The 23,407-nt window shown below is 42.6% G+C and overlaps 2 protein-coding genes across 5 annotated transcripts in view; one reads left to right on the top strand and one right to left on the bottom strand.

Moving 5' to 3' along the window:
* The window catches only part of LOC134536722 (proton channel OtopLc-like), a 380,858-nt gene extending 377,554 nt beyond the window's left edge, over positions 1-3,304 (top strand). For all 3 annotated transcript variants that reach the window (XM_063376602.1, XM_063376601.1, XM_063376600.1), the window contains one exon: positions 1,170-3,304. In XM_063376602.1, coding sequence (XP_063232672.1) covers positions 1,170-2,061 — 892 coding nt within the window. In that variant the 3' untranslated portion in view covers positions 2,062-3,304. The remainder of the gene's footprint in view (positions 1-1,169) is intronic.
* Positions 3,305-4,571: 1,267 nt separating this feature from the next.
* The window catches only part of LOC134536721 (sarcosine dehydrogenase, mitochondrial), a 48,091-nt gene continuing 29,255 nt past the window's right edge, over positions 4,572-23,407 (bottom strand). For both annotated transcript variants that reach the window (XM_063376599.1, XM_063376598.1), the window contains exons 9-17: positions 21,871-22,015; positions 18,030-18,171; positions 16,792-16,989; positions 15,207-15,455; positions 13,333-13,481; positions 10,237-10,493; positions 8,132-8,294; positions 6,670-6,777; positions 4,572-4,883 (exon numbers count right to left, since the gene is read on the bottom strand). In XM_063376599.1, the coding sequence (XP_063232669.1) occupies positions 4,706-4,883; positions 6,670-6,777; positions 8,132-8,294; positions 10,237-10,493; positions 13,333-13,481; positions 15,207-15,455; positions 16,792-16,989; positions 18,030-18,171; positions 21,871-22,015 (1,589 nt within the window). In that variant the 3' untranslated portion in view covers positions 4,572-4,705. The remainder of the gene's footprint in view (positions 4,884-6,669; positions 6,778-8,131; positions 8,295-10,236; positions 10,494-13,332; positions 13,482-15,206; positions 15,456-16,791; positions 16,990-18,029; positions 18,172-21,870; positions 22,016-23,407) is intronic.

The raw sequence follows: 23,407 nt of genomic DNA, 5'->3' as shown, positions 1-23,407 counted from the left end.
TTCTTGGTTCCTCTAGATGGTCCTGCTCACCTCATATTAGCATGCTCGCGTCTATGGTCCCAAAGGCAACTGAGCACTGCACTTGTCTTGGTTCCTCTAGATGGTCCTGCTCACCTCATATTAGCATGCTCGTGTATATGGTCCCAAAGGCAACTGAGCACTGCACTTGTCTTGTTTCCTCTAGATGGTCCTGCTCACCTCATACTAGCATGCTCGTATCGGTGGTCTCAACTTCAACTGAGCACTGCACATGTCTTTCTTTTCCGATAGAATGGAAGTTGGTGTGATCTTGCTGAATACATGGGTGTAGATGTGTCCGGCCGCAAGAGAGTGACTAATTTAATGGAACTGTGTAATTCTGGTTGCAGATATGTTAGGGTGGCAGATATGTTAGAGTGTTGTCGCTCCAAGAAGATCACAAATGTCGGGTGGTTATAAGGTTTTCCAGACCACTTTGTGGTATATTGCTATCCCCCTTTAGTGATGAGTGTTGGGCCTGAACTGTAAATTGCTGGAATGTCGATTGATTTGGATTTTTTGACGATCATTTGATCGATAAATGAATATAATTGCTTAAGATAAATACAGATAATAGCTTCGTAACGATAACTGATTATAAGACACACAAATTTGAAGAACTTTGCGAGATACTGGTGATTTCAATCATTCTATACAGTAGGGCTAATGATGAACAAAGTTCGTTTATAGCTCTATTATAATTTGATTTTATACATTTTGGGTAGTAAATCCAATCAACTGGCAGTTGAATATAAAATCGCAGCATTCCTTGTCTTTGAATGGCAATGTGAATATTTGTATGTATAATGATCTTAGGGATTCACCTGGAGTTCAAAGATTTTGGTGTTTGGGTTTACATTGCATGTTATAACGTTCCTATGAGTACCAAGCATGACACAATCATCCTCATGAGCCATGATGAGGGCAAACAAATAACCAGGCGGTTGCCTGTCCATTCGAAAAAATTATTTAAAATTAAAAAATTAAAAAATTTTATAGGATAATATTTGTTAAACAATTATAACTATTATAATTTATAAAAACATATATTCAGTATTGTTATGGGTAAGATGATAAAGTAGCAGTAAATTGTGTTAGCATCCAGTCATCCAGATCATAAGCTTACAAGATACGTGTGCTTGTGCTTCCAGCTTGATCGCTGCTGCAGTGACATTTGTGATGGGACAGAACGTGGGCCGCAGCCGCATCCAACAGACGCTGAAGAAGGCGCACGCCAAGAACAACAACAATAACAACAACATCATCAGCAACGGCAGCAGCAAGAACGGCACGGCGAAGAGCAGCGCGCCCGCGGAGGGCGACTGGAGCGTGGACTGCGGCGGCGCCACCAAGGGGCTGTTCCTCGGGCTGCTGTGCGTGGTCGCAGGCATCGTGGTCATCATCATATTCCTGGTGGTGAAGGAGGACGAGCAGTTTCCCATCGACACGGTGTTCTGGCTCACGTCCGGCATGCTGGCCGCCATACTCTCGCTGAGCACGGTGGTGACGGCGGCCGGGCTGGTGCAAGTGCGCAAGCTGTCCTTCAGCGGGAGGGAGCCGTCCGCCTTGGACTCGCTGCTGGGGACGGCCACGGCCACCGGGGTGCAGCTGTACTCGGCGTTCGGGATCGTGGTGGGGGCGAGCGGCATGGCAACCGCGCAGGACGGTGACTCACCGCGCCACGCCATGCTGCTCGCAGTGAGCGCGCTGCAGCTGGTCCAGGCCTGCGCGCAGTGCACGTTCGTCTCCGAGGTGGTGCGGAGGTCGCTGCTGACGCGGCACCAGGCGCACGCGCGCCCCGCCCGGCAGGCGGTCACCTTCCTGCTGTGCGCCAACTCGGTGCTCTGGGTGTTCGACACGTTCGTGACGCAGAGCTGGATGTCGCAGGAGCTGCAACTGAGGTTCTTCGGCGTGCTGGCGTGGGGGGTCGTGTCCCGCGTCGGCCTGCCGCTGCTCGTCTTCTACCGCTTCCACTCGTGCGTGCTGCTGCTGGAGGCGTGGAAGCGCTCCTACCGGGCGCCTCCGCTGGACCCGGGAAACTGACGGTGGTGGCCCCGATGGAAACGCCGCCTTGGGCCAGACACCTTAACGATAGGATTTCCTCCGGTCTGCCACCACCACGTCTCTCGCCACCGGTGCCACAAGAGGGCTCAGAAGAGGATTAGCATGGGCACCGCCCGAGGCAGGAAGCCGCCAAAGCACGTGATAAACTTCACGGAGCTGCCCGACGACAACTACCACAGCTACGACTCGGGGCCACTCCACGGGGACTCCGCCAGCTGGAGGTACCTCAATGGCCCGCCAGTCCCTGAGCCGGACTACACCCTCCCTCCCCCCAGAAGAAAATGTCATCACCATCGGAGAAGCAACCATCAGAGGTCGTCCTCCCATTGTCAGTGCAAGTTACCAAGCGGCGGTTCCAACATGGTGGGACTTATTACAAGTGTGGAGACTAATGACACTCCTTTTAGGAAAATGCCCTGGCACTCGAACTTGCACATTCTCAAGTTTTAGAAAACTAAAATGTGCATTATATTTCCCACGGCTTTGCCAGTGGACATTATGCTCCTCAGAATAGCATTTTCGTGTGTCGTGTCATAGACACAACCCGTCAAAATAAACATCGGCCAAAATCAAAAAAAAACATAAATGATCCTAATTTTAAGTTTGTAGTATTTTCAAAAAATGTAAAATATAGCTACAAAGCATCATTATGTATGAAACATTCGGACCTCAAACACACAGTAAGAAACGAACAGGGTTGTTTATTATTGACTAATGTAATCGTTTTTATTTTTATATGACTAATGTATGTGATGGCTGTTGAGTACATGTCCAGAGTTAATACAAACATACAGCCATTTTATAATTACCAGTATTTTAGTTGTAGTAAAAATCCTTTGTAAATGGTTATTTTATGTTGATTTTGTATACAGCAGAAAATTATGATTTTTTTTTTTAAAGAGAAAGTGAATGTTTTGTATGTGAATCAGTACTTTTATGTGTGCATTAATTTTATGCTACGATATCATAATGTGTTTTGAACAAGGTAAATTTTTTGCAGTATAATTGTTTTAATGTTTTATTATTAATGTTTGTATATAAAATAGTGAATATACCAAACGTGTTTTATTTTTTATTCTTATTCATTGTAAATATAATATACACACTCAACTAAGGAGAATACTTGTTGAGGGTTTAGTGTTAGTTTATGATGTGCCTAGTGTATTTAACATCTAAGTCCTGGACGCCATGGACAAGGGCACAGAAAGTATGGATTTCTCATAGCGTGGCGCTTCCGTGGTGCAGTTCTGCTCTTCTGCGGGAAGATTTGGCCTCGATGCTACACTATATGTAACCATAAGGCGAGCTCGGACTCAACTGTTGGCCCTGGTCTCTGTGTCACCTGTGGGTGTCAATGTTTGGCGGGTCATTTGAATGGCCTTGCCTGATAACGCAAGACTCCAATCTGCAGTCTTAGGTGCTCCGTGACACAGTGGGCGATGTGCAAGATGCACGACAGTTTAGTTATCAGTTTATTTTACCACACATTATTTTATGATTAATGAAAAACGTATTTTCAATATAGTGTCATCAGAAAACACAAGAAAAAGTAGGAAAATAAAATGTGATATGGGACATGTTTGTGTGACAGAAAGTGGAAAGAATGCAAGAGCATGTTCCTTTACTAGATTTTCGCTCCACGCATGAAGTGCAAACGAAAAGTTAAGTTCAGAAATTCAGAAACATTTATTTGAAATTTACTGGTGTATGGGATTGCATGACAGGAAAGATGTTATCTGCAGTACTAAATACATTTTCTAGACCTTTCAAGAAAAATAAGGAACACAATACCAAACACAAAAAAAAAATGTTATGTGAAGATGAAAATAATCTCTTCACATAAATTTTAGTCTTAGTATTTAAATTCTGTGTTATTTGTCTTGGATGGTTACAGTTCATTTATCATTTTATTGAGTTTATATTTTCGTTATTTTGTCTTTGAGTAGTAAATCTTGTTTTTAAAATATCAACCAATGAATGTTATCGTTTCAGAATATACATTTATAAATTTTTAAAAATAATAAGTGTTATTTGTAACTGCGAATAGGCGCAATGGTAATCTGAAATTTTTCATGAAAATATTCATTAGGTACTGCAACGTAAGTAAAAAAAAATCATTGTTTTAAAGAGTACTAGTTAAAATATGTAAACTGATGCAAAACAGTAACAACAGAGGTGATTGGTCGTTGGGATGGTTTATTCAGGACAGCGACGATTGAATTTGTTTCGAAGAAGTTAGTCAAGGACTATCAACAGTTGAAACGTTCGATTGGAACATTATTCTGGTTTAGAACTCGGGCGGAAATAATGCTGTTATTTAGCTTCGTATAAAACCATCGACTTATATTATATATAAACATATTTATCTTTTTAATGAACATATTTATTACATTCTACGGTTGAATCCATTATAAAAGATTTTGAGAATAGGAAAATAATTAATTTAATTAACCACAAGCATCGTTTGTCGGAGAAGGCGACAAAATAAGTCCGTGACTGTGCGTTATTTATTTACAGTTCTTTACAAAAAATTATTTATTTCAGTTAACACTATCACAGACATTTTTAAAGGTACAAAATATTTACATATAACACTTTAAACTTAATATAGTCCTGCATGGTACTATTTCCTCACGGGCAACGGTTCATCATAAATACCGCGTATTCGCTTCTTCTGAGGATCAAAAGAAGTGTTAAGGAGCAATGTGGCATCGTAATTCTTTCCCATGATTTCCACTTCATATCGACCATTCTGGAGGAAGTCGTCCGACACGGTGCGACCTTCCGGATGGCGGATGTACCTTCAACACCAACAAAAAAGACACACCGCTGAAATAATATTTTGAAAATTTATGATTTTAATTTACTACATTAACTACTACAATTTGTATCGTTTTGTTTAGATGTTGGTTTTCTTTAGAAACTGAATTTTGATTTTCTCATTATTTTTTCACCGTAATGAAAATTAAATTTCTGTGTCTTTTTCTTTTTTTTTGCACTTTTCAAATGGTGGATTTATCATTTCAAGAAGCATCTAGAAACTATTTGTGCTACTAACCCAGCATCAATAAGATTCAAATATCCAACTGGAAAAGACGTATGATAAGTTAAAAGAATATTCAGGTATCTACAAGATAAAAAAAAGTGTAGGAATCATATACTATGCAGATAATAAATCCAAATGTTTGTTACCGATGCCGAAAAAAAGTACAGGTCATGCCTGTGAAACAAAATTTTAGTAAAGTTGTGTTAATATATACTGCAGAAAGTGAGCGCATTTCTGCATCAAGTAAATAACACAAAACACATCAAACAGAACAGTATACAGTAAAACATATGGTACGTTTTAAAAATCTAAACACAAAGACATTAAGTTTAATTTAAAGTATGGAAGTATAAATGTGTTTATTAATTTAACCTGAAGTAAAGTCCTACAAAATGACTGGCAACCAGTCATCAGTAATTACCAAAGCTGTGTGCCAAACTGCTTTGAACAGCGTGAAAGCTCTAAGAACTAAATCCAGAATTTACGAATGGACTTCACCATTGCGAGTGCTTTTAAATCCAGCTTTAAATTAACTTCGAGCAGATACGCCCCGACAGCTGCGCACGCCCGAATTAACATCAAACTTACTTTTAGACGGGCCATGTAGCTGGATTTTGTATTCATGGGGATCAAAGAAATTATTAGTGGATGTTTTTGAACATATTTATTTCTATGCTTAAGCATTTTAGAACTCCACAAGTAATGATGATGAGTCGTTTCACCCATTACTGGATGCCATTGATGTCCCCATGCTTGCCAAGGCAAGATGATTTCGAGGTTGTCATTTTCTTCCTCGGGGTGACCACACAAACACCCAGTTCTGAACCTGGGCCCTTATTTCATCAGCCATATGTACTAGACACTAGACCAAGCGGGCGGACAACTCCATAAGTAACCAACAGAAACAACCACAAAACATGGTTGTAATGTGCAATAAGTTATTAGGTCAGATGAGCCGGGGCAGCCTCTTGATACAATTTTGGCTCGCATAAAGGTTGTTTTGCAATAAATCAAATACATCTGAGATCTACTGATAGTGTGACACCAAAAAAAAAAAAACAGTTGCAATGTACACGCTGCCTTTCAGACCACTGATAAGCAATCAGTTGCAATGTGCACGCTGCCTTTCAGCCCACTGATAGGCAATCAGTTGCAATGTGCACGCTGCCTTTCAGACCACTGATAGGCAATCAGTTGCAATGTGCACGCTGCCTTTCAGCCCACTGACAGGCAATCAGTTGCAATGTGCACGCTGCCTCTCAGCCCACTGACAGGCAATTAGTTGCAATGTACACACTGCCTTTCAGCCCACTGACAGGCAATCAGTTGCAATGTGCACGCTGCCATTCAGCCACTGACAGGCAATCAGTTGCAATGTGCACGCTGCCTTTCAGCCCACTGACAGGCAACCAGTTGCAATGTGCACGCTGCCTTTCAGCCCACTGACAAGCAACCAGTTGCAATGTGCACGCTGCCATTCAGCCACTGACAGGCTGACAGAGTATGGCCATGCCTCGGGCCTGGGAAGTAGTTGTACTCACCCCCGGCCCAGACTGGCTCCGAGGCTGTAGGCATACTCCCCCCTCCTCAGGTGGCCCACCACTTCACCATCCCTCCGTATCGTCTCCAGCCCCCACACAGGCACCTGCCTGCGTGCAGACAAACCAACATTAGGTCATCATGCCGCTGGTTTCCGACATTCTGTCTGGCATGTCAGGCGCAGAACACCGGGAAACCTTCTTTTCAAAGACGAGAGAGCCAAACGCCCGATCGTGTATCTTCTGGGGTTTTTCTTTGTTCATTGTAAATGTGTTGATAACAAGATACTAATGGTCAATTAGGTTAGGTTAGCTACATTATAAATACTTTAAAACATCGTGGACGGTTGATTTGGTTGGGATAGCTACATTAAAGATACGGAGGAAAAAAAAGCAAGCATGAACTTCGGGGAACTTCGGGTTTTGGCTCTCTCGTCTATGAAAAGAATGCTTCCCCAGAACACCAAGGTTGCCTGAGAAACGAAATACGTTAACACGTTCAAAATAGAAAACCGCCCACCACACGAAACCATTGAAAAAATATTCATAAACTTTATGGTTTCACTTCAATATGTATTGTGTTTACCTCTTTGGTTTTGATGGTTGGAAACTCGTGTCACGTGAACAAGCGCCTAGCATACTAGACTTTGTCTATCAGCGAGTGAGATATAGTGACTAAGTAAATAAGTAGTGATTTTCGATATATTTTCAGTAATGATAGTGATTATTAGGTATTTTTCGAAGAAATACTAGTTACTGTAGCTGTTATCATGGTCCGATTTCCGGAAATTTTTTATATACCTAGTTTTTCGTTTGTCTATAGACCCTACAAACCGTTGTCAACTAAACGGTTTATACACATATATGCGTGTGTATGTATATATATATATATGTGTGTGTGTGTGTTCGTAAGTCTATAGACCCCACAAACCGTTGTCAACTAAACGGTTTATACACATATAAAACTATTTTATGGACACAATAACTACCGTAATTTTTCACAAATCATTTCCAAACTGTTACATTAAGTATCTTAATGAAAAATCTCGATCGAGTTCGTTAATAGGCTGTATTCAACCAAATGGGTTTAAAAGAGGAAGGGTTCTTTTTAAACAACCGAATAATCACTATAACTCCCATAATAAAAAAGGTTGAAATTAAAAAAAAAGTACTTTTTAATAGATAAATTAACAATTCCATTTTAATATTTTTTATTAATCCTAAACTTCTAAAAAATTGACTAAAACAATTATGATGAATAGAATTATTACCATAAAACGGTAGTTGGAATTTAAAAAATCAAAACTTCCTTAGTATAAAATTTGTTTCAATTTATTTGAAACCATTTTATATCATCTTAAACCTTGGTCCAAAGCTAATTTTTATAGGACCACGTTATTAGTGCAAGGGATGAAAGGGAGTGTTATTGCCTTGCTCGCCCATGCCCCACCGTGTTGCCACTCACTCGCGCAGCTGCAGGTAGGCGAGCCTCTTCTTGACGCCCTGCCGCCTCGCGGCGTCCAGCGCCCGCCGCCCCAGGTAGTCCCCGTCGGCGCGGCACGTGAACTGCAGGCTCGCCTCCAGGGGGTTGTCGTCGGAGCGCAGGTCCGCGTGCCACAGGTGCGTTCCTGCGGGGCACGTAACACTGCGGCCACTCTCCGAACCACTGTGGCACGATGAGATGGGGCATCGCGGGGAGAAACCGGTGACACACCACACTGCGGCCACTCTCCGAACCACTGTGCCATGATGAGATGGGGCATCGCGGGGAGAAACCGGTGACACACCACACTGCGACCACTCTCCGAACTACTGTGCCGTCATGAGATGGGGCATCGCGGGGAGAAACTGGTGACACACCACACTGCGGCCACTCTCCGAACCACTGTGCCGTGATGAGATGAGGCATCGCGGGGAGAAACCGGTGACACACCACACTGCGACCACTCTCCGAACCACTGTGCCGTGATGAGATAGGGCATCGCGGGGAGAAACTGGTGACACACCACACTGTGGCCACTTTCCGAACCACTGTGCCATGATGAGATGGGGCATTGCTGGAAGAAACCGGTGGCCACGCCACACTTCGTTCATCCACCGAACCACTGTGCCATGATGAGATGAGGCATTGCGGGGAGAAACTGGTGGGCACGCCACACTGCGACCATCCGCCAAACCACTGTGCCGTGATGAGATGGGGCATTGCAGGAAGAAACCGGTGACAAGCCACACTGCGGCCATACGCCAAACAACTGTGCCATGATGAGATGGGGCATTGCTGGAAGAAACTGGTGGGCACGCCACACTGCGGCCACTCTCCAAACCACTGTGCCGTCATGAGGTGGGGCATTGCGGGAAGAAACTGGTGGGCACGCCACACTGCGACCACTCTTCAAACCAATGTACTGCGATGAGATGGGGCATTGCGGGAAGAAACCGGTCGAGTGAATGGGAACCACCCAAGAAAATCTAAGCTTTCTTACGGCAGCATCCGTCATATTTCCTCATTTGCAAAAAAGTCAGGTTTGAATTGCCTAGACCTCAAGCGACTATATATAAGCAAACAGCAAATGTTTTAACTGTGCAAACATAGTCTAAAAATCAGTAGAACAGGAACATGACACTGTACCAGCCAATAGACATTGCCTGCAATTAAGTGATTCTAATTTCACAGCATTATAAATACACACACAGCCCCAGAAATGTGATGATGCATTATTAACATCCTTAAACTATAAATTAGTTTCACAGAATTTTTTTTTATCTGGGTATAAAAACCCATGAGTATAACAATGCACTACAACAATTGTTTTGTATCAGGTTGCTTACAGCCCACTATGATCAAGAAGCTCACCTGTCATGTCAAAAACACCACAAACTTGCCTCAGCCCTTAATCTCAAACAAGTTTAACATCAAGACCTACAGGGCATTATCAGCCCAGCACTTTCTCAAACAGTTGTGTGTTCATAGATATTACAAATTTGATGTGTAAATCCATGCTCTCGGTATATGCCATTTGGGAGGATTAATTTCGTAAATGGAACGACTTTCTATTGGAATGGAAATGTGTAACCATGGTGCTACCATCTGCGAAACTCTCATAAATCTCGAAAAGATGGCAGACTCGCGTGATTCAACTGTGTTAAAAATCTCGAAATTTAAGTGTTCAATTATGTTATATACTAACAATACGGGCCCCGTACTTATATTTCAACAAATGACAACACAAGCAATTTAATTATCGTTTCTGGACCATTGGGAACCTAAGCAGATGATGGATGTCCTGTCTTCTCTCCACCTCCAACCACGGGTGAGAACACAGTCAAGGAATACCAACACAAGCTGCACGTGTTGCTGCTAGAAGCAACCACGTTCCTGGTTCTGAGCGAGTTGAGTATTTTGAAGTCATCATGCTGGATGTCACGCCTTCTCTCCACCTCCACGACGTCCGAGTACACAAGCTGCACGTGTTGCCGCTGGAAACACTGAGTACTCTGAAGTCATCATTCTGGATGTAGTGCCTTGTGTCCACCTCCACCACGGCCGAGTACACGGTCAGGCATACACACCTGCCTCGTTGCTGAGCGAGTAGAGCGCCCTGAAGCCGGCGTGGCGGAGCCCGTGCCTGCTGCCCTCCTGCACCACGGCCGAGTACACGGCCGCGCAGGCGTCAAGCGGCACGTGCAACTCCCAGCCCAGCTCCCCCACGAAGCTGACCCGCAGCGCGCGGCACAGGCGGCCCGCCACCTCCAGCAGCCGCGTGCTGCCGTACGGGAAGCTGCCGTCGCCCAGGTCGGTGTTCGTGAGGCTCTGCAGGAGGGCGCGACTGCAACAAGCACCCTGCTGCGTACAACCCGCCTCTGCACCACAGGGGCCAAGTTAGTGTGTGAGACGCCACAATTACTTACAATCATTACCAACTCCGGTTTTTTGGACTTCTATAATGAATTGAAAAAAAAAATTGCACTGTATGTTAAAATAATTTTTTGATATTTGATATTTGTAAATAATTTTATATTCAATCCAAAATTTAATTTAAAAAATATATACATTCCAAGAAGCCTTTGGGTACCCAAGTGCAGCAGGTCGATGTTTTAACCTTTTTTGTCTTGCGGGGCCCCCAAGCTTATGTGTTATAAGTTAATGTGATGAAAATTCTGATAAGTATGAATGTGTATAAAAGATGGAATGACCCCGAAAGTATGTATTCTTTCATATAAACTTAAAATCAGTTCCTTTCGTTATTTATTTGATCTTTGTTTTCTGCTTTTGTCTATCGGCCTAGAGATGAGCCAGTCGACGCATGATTTCTACTCTGATTATCTCTCTACGCGTGCAAGAACACTATGCCATTGAGCCCAAGGTCTCGGACGCTTCTTTGCTGTATCCTTTACGAGGCTGACCTAGCCAAGTGAGTTAGATACGGCAGAAAGGGAACAGGTAAGGAAATACGTAGGAAGACTGAAAGCTACGGATAGTCACTAAAACAGAACAAAATCCATTTGAATATACCTGCCCGAAGATGTGAATATAAGCAGGTTGCACAAAATGTATAACATTAAGACTAAAAACAACTCCATGCAAAATATGTTATATTCTGAAACATCTTTCGAAAGGACTTCAACATTGGCTTCAGATCTCCAGCATCAGATGTATGCACTTGCTGCTTACGATTATAAAAATGATATACATACTTAAACAGATCTCCTAAAGAAACAGGCTTTGATTACTGAGAAGACAGTTCACAAACTACGGTGCATTTTATAGTTCTGCCAGCGAGATACCTCCATCTACTTTAACACTGTTTTCTGATGTACAGCAAGTTCAACCTCTGCCAAAAACACATTTTCAAGAAGCATTCAATGCACATCAGATAGGGCTCTATGTTTTGTATGTTGTTGGTATGTGTTCAAGGAATCCAACCTTTTATACTTGGACAGAAGATTTGGCCAGACATGGGGCAAGATAAGAAGAATCAGCACTGTTAAATCATATGAACAGCCTTATTTTGTAAAGGGTTCAAACTGTTATTTTATTTTGTTATAGATGTAGTACACAAAATCGCAATTCCTATGTTGTACAAATATTAGAGTTTGTCTTAAAAATTCAGCACCAGTAAATGTTTTTTCCAATGCGAGGCCAGAGCTTGCTATCAGCATATAGGTTTGTTTTTGACAGAGTTAAAAATTCCTGAGAAGACAAGCTTTAATTATTTCTAAAGAGGAGTACCACGAACTATATTCAGAAGTGGGTGATGTTAAAGGAGTTTGGGGAGCACTGGAAGCTCTATGATGTGAAAAAATTGTTTGATGTTTATAAGAAACTATCTGGCATCAGGAAAACGAAGAAAAATTAAATCAGAAATTTTCATATCAATTACAACGTACTGTACAAAGTGAAATGTCAAACAACTTACAAAGTTGACTTGAATGAAATAAACATATCACTATAGAAACGAAGAAAAGGGGAATGGCACTATGTTACAAACACTTCCTTTACGTAATCCTATAAAACCAGATAAGAAGAAAGATATCACTTCCCTGCTAACGAAAAAATACGGGGTCAATTGGACATCACAGAAAAACTTTTTTTTTTGCATAATAGTATTTCGAACTGCTCCAGTTTACGATTTTGATAACGATGGCACTGAATAACAAGAGTACAATTGTCTATAGATGTACACATGTGAGTAGTATTTGAATGGGGCTCCGAGAACAACTTCACCAGGGGAAGCCGGAGGGGCGGCCGACTGCCATCTTGGATTGTGACATCATGGTGGCTATATTGCATGACCTTGACCTTTGACCTTGACCCCAGCAACAATCTTGTTTGACATCGTTTTTCTATTTATAATGTTGACATCTTGAATTTCTCCATCTTGGAATAGAGTACCCCACTTCCAAATGTTGCACTTTTCGTTATGGTAAAAACCTTCCGCCATCTTGGATTATGACAACACATCTGCAATCTTGTTTGTCTGCTGGATGTCGCTATCTTGGATTATTATATCACAGCCATCTACTTGCGTTCATCTGCTGATGGTTGCCAACTTGGTTTATGACATCACAGCTGCCATATTGTTTTTATTTGCTGGAGGTCAACTTCTTGGATGATGTCTCTGCTACCATATTATTTTTTGTTCTGCTGGATGTCACCATCTTGGATGACATAATGACCACAATTTTGGTTTCTGATGTTTGTTCCTGTTTTTTTTTTTTTTTTTTTTTTCACTCTGTCTCATGCATGTAAGATCTATGTTCCAATACCTGCTAGTGTTATGACCCTTATCGACCTATTAAATTTAATTTTTTCACAAAATACACTGTAAGCTCTCCTGTCATGTCAAACTCAAAACAAACTTGCCTCAACCCTTAAGCTCAAACAAATGTAACATCAAGACCTACCAGGCATTATCAGCCCAGCACTTTCTCAACCCATTGTGTGTTCACAGATAATGTAAATTAGATGTGTAAATCTAATCTATGGGTATACGCCATTTGGGAAAAGTAATTTCGTAAATGGAACGGATTTCGATTGGAATGGAAATGTGTGACCATGGTGCTACCATCTGCGGAACTCTCTGAAATCTCTAAACGGTGGCAGCACGGTGTCACCAAGAGGTGTAATAATGTGGCAAGGGTTAATGCTTCCTTGAAGCTGCTAACCTGTTCGGTCCTTGCAAGGAGAGGATCCCCATCTTGTCCGTCAGGTCGGTCAGGTTGACATTGAAGTCCTTGTGGGAGAGCACACTGTGAATGTGTGCCCAGGTGTGCGCGGCGGACGCACCGCCGGCGACGATGTAGAAGCCTCGACCCTGCGGGCACATGGCGCGCTGTATGTACTGTCCCTCAGACACAACTGCAGGAGCAGAGGGCAGGCAAACATTGGATACTTCACGTGTGTGCAGCACTACGTTTTTCTCCAACTCTTAATAAGGTTATAAGTTTCTGCTACGATTTTTTTTTAGAAATGAATGATTTCAGCTCACAACTGAAAATACAAAAGACACATTACCGTAAAGACTCATTAAAATAAGTGATGGAATTTATAATAAAATTTTTATGAAAGGTACTGTACCTATTATTAATTTTTTTACAGCCTATAACCAGGCAGCTGAAATGAATGTGTAAATTTTTGTGTAGTTAGTTGAACAATAAATTAATTGATCAGTTTGATGGTATTTTAAAACGAAAACAATGTTCAGTTTTGAAAGTGATTGCTTCATACAAGTGCCATCCATAAAGTTAACTTGGATCTTTAAAACGACTTTAACTAATCAATTACACTAGAAAAACCTGAAACGTTTCTATAATCTAAGGTAGCTGCAATGATAAACATTGTCTTATCGTATTCCAACCAATAGGTCGGCACCTTCGTTTGTCCTCCTTTTAAGGGTAGATTGGGAGTCAACTTACAGATCGATTTTTGAATTCCAGAGCAAGTAAAGTAAGACAGAACTGTCAAGGGATTACTCCTCCCTTTCGATCGGGAAGGTTTTAGGGCTTCAGCTATGTCCAGCGGCTGGGGCCAACAACCCACCATAGTCACTGCCTCAGCCCCGCACCTCACTCAGCTTACCAGACATAGCCCTTTGACATTATCGGCACTGATGGCGCCTAACCCGATCTCCCACATCACACTGGGACACCTCAAAACACCCAGCGAACCCGTGGTCCAGTGGAGGTCCTATCCAACTTCTGCTAGCTGTCCAGGCTAGTACCGGAGCTGTGTCGTCGCTCACCACATCGACTCCGCATCGGGCTAGGGAACCCTCAGAGCCTGCTTCAAGCGATCGGATCACCACTACATTGTACGTATCCTACCCAATCAGATCCAGGGCCTAGAGGAACCTCAATGGTAAACCTTACACTTTCATGGATCGTTCCCATACTACTACCAACTTCGGTGTCTTATGGCATAAGACTGTTCGCCTTAAAGCCAACCAACCGCCACGGTTCAGAGTCACGCCACTGTATGTCCTTGTCACCTAAGACTACCCTCCGACCTGCCGTACCTCGGCCCGACAGGTGTACAGCCGGTTAAGGCCCAGACGTGCCTGGACCACTCTGGCGGCGACCGCAGAAGGCCCTGGTTAGACATGGGCTGGAGGACCTCGGGATTACCTCGGTACCTCCACTGACCCCTGAACTAGGAGGCACGTATCACACCTAGTCGAGTGGCTTAAAGCCCCTTTTATTTAGGCCCGGTTGCCCCCGTACACGCCGGCGCCATTCCCAGTCCTTACCATTACCGTAGGCCTAACCTCATTCACTATGAGAGGCCCTTGGGACCAGACACCGGGGCTCAGCAGTCGAACCTCCCAGAAAGACTTCAATCGCATCTGCTTACAGATTCCGACCATTCACCATTTCTGGTCCCATACATGCAATTGAGGATGCATTTTCGCAGGGTTTCATTTTTATTCTTAAGCCACAATCCTGAGTGTAGATCCCTCAGTCCCACTCTTCTGCTGTGACATTTATGAGTTTCCATGCAAGAAGTAATAACTCTGCAATGACACGTGGTAATCAGCACTCACCTTGAAAATAGGATCTACTAAGCCTCCATTCCCAGTCTTGATCACGCTGACCGTGACGTCTCCTTCGACCCCCGCCCTCGAGTTCAAGATGCAGGTGTAGACGGTCCTGCCGAACGGACGGCGAGTGTTGGCGGTGAACAGCCAATCAGCAGCCTGCTGGGCCTCCGGCCCGCTCAGGTACAGCTTGCAGAAGTACGACATGTCGAACAGCGCCACTTGCTCTCGGCACGCCAAGCACTCCTCTCCGATCTAAAGCAACGTGCATGGAGAATGAGCGTGTGACAGCAGAGCATTCACGCGCTTGTTTTACTTCAGATCTGAAAGTGGAATGCAAAAAAGCAACATTTAATACCATCTTTCAAAATAAGCACTACACATACATGAGAATGATTTCGTATCCTCATAAACTGTCTTCAATCACTGCTATAGTAGATGTCACAACTATGGGGGGGGGGGGAATATCACCATTATAAACACATAAGGTCATAGAACACAAACTTTTTATGGTAATTTAATTATTTAAAATGTACAACCACACAACACTTTTACTTATTTTTTGAACACGTATAAAAAGACACTAAAAGAGAAATGCGTGCACAGCAATATTTAAAATATATCTGTTAATTTTAAATAAAGAGCACAGTGAAAGGTTTTTTTTTCTATCCAGCATTCTATGATCCTGCACATAATGTAATCCTGCACCAAACAAGCTGCTTGCGTTTAGATATGTTGGGCAAATTTGTTCTGCTCTTGACCTTTTGGGTTTGTTCAGAGTTGATTGCTACTTTTGTGTTTTCATTTCAGTACAGTTTTCTAGCGGGTTACATATCATATTTACATTTTCACTTTTGATATTTCCATCATATTTCCGTGTATAATTCAGCAAAATCGGCAATCCAGCATGGCCGGACATGTATGTACCAGATTAAACACCTTCCACTGTAATAAGTAAAAAAAAAATGTAACTACATGTACTTTTATTTACAAACAGTAAAATGTATGATCTCAAATGCTTGTAATTAGGGGCAGCCATTTTTCGCGAAAAGATCTGAACACTTATTAGACTGCAACAAGGTATACCCGCACCAGCGGTTTCTTCCTTGTGATTGGCGGCCGTTTGCAAGAGAAGTCATTGTGCCTTATCTGACTGAGCCACTCAGGACGCGTTTACTTCCGCACTGAATCACTGTGATTGGTTGTTGTTACAATCGATATGCCTACCTGGGAGAAACTCTCCAAATCACGAAACACAGACGGTGCTACAGTTTTTTAACTTTCATCTATTCCCGAAATCTTTTCCGCGAAATCTGCATGCCCCTACTTATAATCATAGTAAATAACCTAGCTGTATTCTAAAGCACAATTGTATTTCTGCTCCAAGCGATCGGAGCACCACTACCAAGTACGAATCCTACCCAATCAGATCCAGGGCCTAGAGGAACCTCAACGGTAAACCTTACACTTTCATGGATCGTTCCCATACTACTACCAACTTCGGTGTCTTACAGAATAAGATTGTTCGCCATAAAGCCAACCAACCAGACTCTGAGCACACCTATATTACTCAAGGCTATATATAACGTACGATGGAATGGTTCTGTGGGAAGCCGAAGGTGTAGTCTGCAGTGAGGTGTCGCACGTAGCTGGAGCCGTTGTTGTGGGGAGTGCCGTAGGCCCCGTACCAGTCGTAGGGGGGCACGGGGGCGGGGCCTCCTGTGGTGAACCAGCCGGGTCGCTCCCAGCCCTGCCGCTCCTCGAAAAAGCACCCTCTCGCCAGCAGCTCCTGCAAGCATGACAGCCCCGGCTCACTTGCCGTGCCTTCTGCTCGTCCAGCAACAATCGTGCTACCCATCCTTATTCCCCGCACATGACATCAACCAAGTTTCTTCAACAATCCATCTGGCCGCTCCTCAAAAAAACCGCAGCCCTGCCAGAGTCTCCTACAACTTGCATCGGTTTCTTGTCCCACTGCTTCCCTACTAAGACAACAGTCTCGGCAGTGTCGATTCACACCCGTCTGATTTAAGTGAAAATATCCTCGCATCGAACGTATACAGCATGAGTGGTGACAAAGTGCAATAAAAGAAGATAGGCGTTATTTTGAGTAAAACATGGGAATGAACAGGTAATAAACACAGTACTTTAGTTATAACAATTTGCTAAAAAGCATTCCTCAATGTAGAGCTTGCATGCTTGCTGCATTTAACAGTAATAGTTGTAGCTATTATCTTTGAAAGATTTGTACAATGGGAGTGCATGACTTGATGTAATCTTTTGGACATACGCCATTGCTAAGCACTTTTTCTGTTGAAGAAAACTAAAAAATACCCAAAAGACAAAAAACACAAATTAAGCAAAAAAAAATGCTTTTGTCAACAGGATATAAAAATCACATATTATTCCATAACAGGAATATGGTCAACAAACAAAGAAAAAACAAAGAAAAATTGACTTACAGAACGAAAAAAAAACCACAAATGATGACAGCACAAAAATATTGAACCCAAAAAAAAAATTCTGCACAACAGTTGAAACGAGACAAAAACACGACAAGACGAAAAGACGAAACAAACACAATATAGTGCTTAGCAATGGCGTATGTCCAAAAGATTACATCAAGTCAATAGTTGTAGCTGTACACCACAGTAACACAGAATAGCCTATACGGGTGCAGCCTTCAATACCAAACACAAATAGACTTGTCTTTTTTTTAATTTTTTCAACATAAATAATGTTTCACTCAGGAAGAATCTCGAAGTCCACTAACAAAATTAAATACCAATTATCAAACTTAAATTCAGTGAAAAATAATATAAATCTTACCTCATGGAATGGATCTTTCCTTTTATTTCGGCCGGCGAGTGGCTCGTCATGTGGGAAGACTATGCTGTAGTTTTTAGCGTAACTTTCATGCGACCTCTCAGTGACCCAAGCCTTGTCTCTGGTCTGTTCTGGCATGAAGCGCCTGCAAACAACCAGTCAATCTAGTGGAAGTTGCTGGTGAGGATTGTTAACATCTGCGTAGCGTAGGGCATGCTCACTTATGGCATAATTTGCTAACTAGGTATATGCACAGTAGTTATAGAAAGCCTGAACCAAAATTTAAAAAAAAAATGTGTTATTTATGAACAAATAACAGTATAATGGATTTTTCAAACATATTAAATTCAACCAGTGAGTGTACTATGATCTATGTAGACCCTTTTGTAATATATTTATTACCAGTAATAGTAACAAATATCTTAAATCCAATTTGGTAAGCTTTAAAGCTGTTATTAATATTAATAAATGCATACATAACAATACAACTGTAAACAGATACTTAAATAATATCACACACAATAAAAATTTGATTTTATGATAAATTATTAAACTTGTTATAGATAAAAAAAACAGTAAATTTATTTTAGTATGGTATTCCTAAAACTAACTATATTATAATATAGGGATTATGTAGGACACATGATTCATCAAGAGTCATGTTTTACTTGATATAAACTATGTAGATGGCACACAAAATATCTCAAGGATGAAACAAATGTTAATGCATTAATTGGCACATGACTAAACTTTAAATGAATATAGCTGGGATTGTCAACATCTATCAGCGTTTTTCGAATAATATAATTACTGATCTCGAAAAAGGCTTCTGTTAGCAAATTGATTTAGATGTAATGTTGTCTGAGGCTATGGTCATCAGAAACCAACATTTAAGTTTGCAAACATTATTTAAATTGGTTGAAATATAGCTGGCATCACTATTATATGTTCAAAACTCACCATAATATTCCCACATATCATAGGTATACACACAAATGTTATGTCGTGGCAATGAACTTGCATTTGCCCAAAAATTATCTGTCTGTGTTGTTATGGTAGGAAAATCCTACCTAACGAGAATTCCCCAAAAGGCAGGACAACTGCAATACTCGGGAGTCTAAGGGGTTGCATAACTCCTAGGCCCCAGGAAACCCGAGATTCTCAGGCGACGAGGCCCTTAGCAACAGCGCACGGAGCGCTGATTGGCTCTAGATGATGTCACTTCAAGTCTGTGCTAATTGTCACTTGATGATGTCAGGCTGGGTTCGCCGGGTATAAATACGGGTGTGTTAGCAAGCAGCAAGCAGAAGGTGCCTGGCTGCCAGCCAGAGGCTTCGGCTTATCACCGCTACCAAGAAGACAACAGATCGTCACGCTGCCGCCATCGCCCACGACGCCCGGAACGTCACGACAACACGAGGCTGCCAACTTAGAAGAATCTGCACTTGGGGCAGAAGGGAATCGCTGCTCCGTCTCGAGAGACAGACACCAACCGGACTCTGCCTGCGGAGGCCGCGCCGTGAACTCCGGAGTCTATCACCTCCATCAGCAGCCGAGGTGGGACTTAGCCGAATTTCAACAAGCAGTAAGTGGAACTTTAACTTTTCCCACGGTACCGGGACTTAGCCGCAGACGACGTAATAAGAAGAAACGGACTTAGCCTCAGACGTCACGACTCGCCACCATTACTCGCCAGGAGCGAGTAGCAACTCGCTCGACGAGTAATTTTGTGAAAAGCTGCTAGTCAAATTTGAAGTCCTCAGGGGTGGGCAAATACCCCCTGAAGAAAAATATTGAAGGCAGAAGACTTTTGTTTAGGGACACTCGCTCAGCAAGTGGAGAAGGAGCGAGTCGGCGCTGCGAGAGTGGAAGTCAACATCTACATCGTCCGCATACGGCAAAGAAGGGTTTATAGGTAGCGTTGACAGATGTACCCGGAATTGTCTTTGTAAATAGACTAAGGAATTGATAGAGACAGGACTGACACGCCAGATAACCAGAAATAGAAACATGACGAGTTGGCCGCGCCTCAAATAGTGTGTAGGCGAAAGCGCCACTAGGATTTGACTTCAAAGTTAAATATAATAAAAATAGAGGGCGGACACAAACTCACGGCGTTGGTCTATGTCATAGTCAAGGTTATGTTTTAAATTATGTATCAGATAAAGATTGTGTAAAATCGAGGAAAGTTAAGTTTAGTTTGGAATTCAGGAAGTAACAGTAATTGAATTCAAAGAATATTGTATACCAAAAATTACATATTTTGTTGCCATAGCTAAGATAATCGCTAAATGTCAGTATTATTATTTGTTGTTATTTCGAGATTATTGCATCAAATTAAAAGTGTTGTAATTTATGTTCACAGAGATCGTCAGCCATTTGCAGGTAACCTGTTTCAGCTATTGAAGCAAAGGGTGACGAATCAGTTCCAAGTTTGCATGTTTGTTGTGTGCCATATAATAACCAAGAAAAGCGTCTTGTACACAAAACTGTTTAAGTTTCTTCGCAAGAAAAAAAACCCACCCTATCTCCTTTGGAAACTCTTTTCGAGTCGCTGCAGGAGATAACAGTGTGTTGTCAGACACGATAGGTACTAATATGAACTGTTAATTAGAAACTCATATAAAAATTAAAATATAATTTAAAATCTCTAGTATCAGCGAAATTCTACGATTTTCAGCAACGCCGATAACAATCAGTATTCATTGTAGCTCTTAATCTCCACCTTCTTGTTCATGACCTTTACAAACCTTTGCTGTCAAACAATAAAAATGTGGATTTTAAGTACCTCCTCAATTGGTGCCATCAAGGTACATATCTAAACTGTGCGCTGTAACGAGAGCTTTACTGACATATGAAAAACAGTATTCAAATTAAATATAATAAATAATAAGTTAGAATTTCAATATATTTTAAAATTGTAACAATACTGATACATTAGCTGCAAAACAATATTATTCATTTAATATTCAGAATATTAACCCTGGTTTAGAATCCCAGGTGTAATCAAAAGATAATACCACGGTCTAGCAATCATTCTTATCCTTGTCATATCTCGTTGGCTTAGTGAAGCTCGCGGCAGCCTGCGAACTAACGGTGCTAGTATTAGTGGAATATTGTATTAAATGGGTGCTTCGTATATAATATATTTTTCCTAATTACCTTCTCAACTTTTTTTAATTGTTATTCCTATTCCTATTATAAGATTCTTCAAAATCTACCTAATATATCTTATATACTACTTTAAAATATTTAAAGAGCTTTTTATAACTTCCTAGGGCCCACTCAGACAAGATATTATAGGATGTGGAAAGAGGTACCTGCCTGCTTCTACTCACACAGTTTAAGCCAAATCGGTGAGCCCAGACACGAACCCTAACTTTGTTAGATTAAAATGTATTCTTGAATTTAAAATAACATTGGAAAAAAAAATACAATTTCTTGAAGATTAAAATGTATAGGAAACGAAAATTCTTAACTTAAATACACACTTAACATTTAAAACATGCTTTCATATTGGAGATCCTAGTATGATTGTGATCCGCATTATCAACACCCCAACTTTTAACTGACAATTGCGGCAAATTTACACGTTATTAGTATGCTTTTACCACCTACAATGTACCCGAAAAATTAAAATCCTAAACATTCATGGTGTTTAAAACTAAGCAGGGTTTTAAATATATACCTACTTTTATATGAAACACCCATCAGAAAAAAGAAAAAAATTATATAGCTAAGTAAATCAAATACTCTCTACATGACTACTCCTTCCATGAAAGTAATGCATGGCAGTTGTAGTTCTTGACGCCTGGACAGCAGACAGCAGCGGAGTGTGTCGTACCGTATATCGTAGTTGAACATGTGCAGGTCAGGACGGCCGTGCACGATCCACTGGGCGATCTGCTCCCCGCAGCCGCCGCCCAGCATCATGCCGGCCGAGTTGTAGCCGCAGCTGTGGTACAGCCCGAGCAGCCTGGGGTCCTCGCCTGCGCACACCGGGCGACACTGCTGCGATATCTGCGCTCGCTATTGTTCCTCGCACTAGCCACACACAACAGCAGTGACTGTAGTCGCAGCTGTGGTACAGGCCAACACCCTGGGTATCTCCCCGGTGCATGGTCCTCACAACTATCATGAACCCACAGATGCAATACAGCTCCGTTGGCCATAGTTCCTCCCCTGCGCACACCACACAACAACTATGCACAATAGTGACTGTAGTCGCGGCTGTGATACAGGCCAACACCCTGGGTATCTCCCCAGTGCATGGTCCTCACAACTATCATGAACCCACAGTTGCAATACAGCTCCGTTGGCCATAGTTCCTCCCCTGCGCACACCACACAACAACTACGCACAATAGTGACTGTAGTCGCGGCTGTGATACAGGCCAACACCCTGGGTATCTCCCCAGTGCATGGTCCTCACAACTATCATGAACCCACAGTTGCAATACAGCTCCGTTGGCCATAGTTCCTCCCCTGCGCACACCACACAACAACTACGCACAATAGTGACTGTAGTCGCGGCTGTGATACAGGCCAACACCCTGGGTATCTCCCCAGTGCATGGTCCTCACAACTATCATGAACCCACAGTTGCAATACAGCTCCGTTGGCCATAGTTCCTCCCCTGCGCACACCACACAACAACTACGCACAATAGTGACTGTAGTCGCGGCTGTGATACAGGCCAACACCCTGGGTATCTCCCCAGTGCATGGTCCTCACAACTATCATGAACCCACAGTTGCAATACAGCTCTGTTGGCCATAGTTCCTCCCCTGAGCACACCACACAACAACTATGCACAATAGTGACTGTAGTCGCAGCTGTGATACAGGCCAACACTCTGGGTATCTCCCCAGTGCATGGTCCTCACAACTATCATGAACCCACAGTTGCAATACAGCTCTGTTGGCCATAGTTCCACCCCTGAGCACACCACACAACAACTATGCACAATAGTGACTGTAGTCGCAGCTGTGGTACAGGCCAACACCCTGGGTATCTCCCCAGTGCATGGTCCTCACAACTATCATGAACCCACAGTTGCAATACAGCTCTGTTGGCCATAGTTCCTCCCCTGAGCACACCACACAACAACTATGCACAATAGTGACTGTAGTCGCGGCTGTGATACAGGCCAACACCCTGGGTATCTCCCGAGTGCATGGTCCTCACAACTATCATGAACCCACAGTTGCAATACAGCTCCGTTGGCCATAGTTCCTCCCCTGCGCACACCACACAACAACTATGCACAATAGTGACTGTAGTCGCAGCTGTGATACAGGCCAACACCCTGGGTATCTCCCCAGTGCATGGTCCTCACAACTATCATGAACCCACAGTTGCAATACAGCTCTGTTGGCCATA

The sequence above is a fragment of the Bacillus rossius genome, chromosome 11, assembly GCF_032445375.1.
Source record: "Bacillus rossius redtenbacheri isolate Brsri chromosome 11, Brsri_v3, whole genome shotgun sequence".
Lineage (NCBI taxonomy): Eukaryota > Metazoa > Arthropoda > Insecta > Phasmatodea > Bacillidae > Bacillus > Bacillus rossius.
This window is presented reverse-complemented; position numbering and strand designations above follow the sequence as displayed.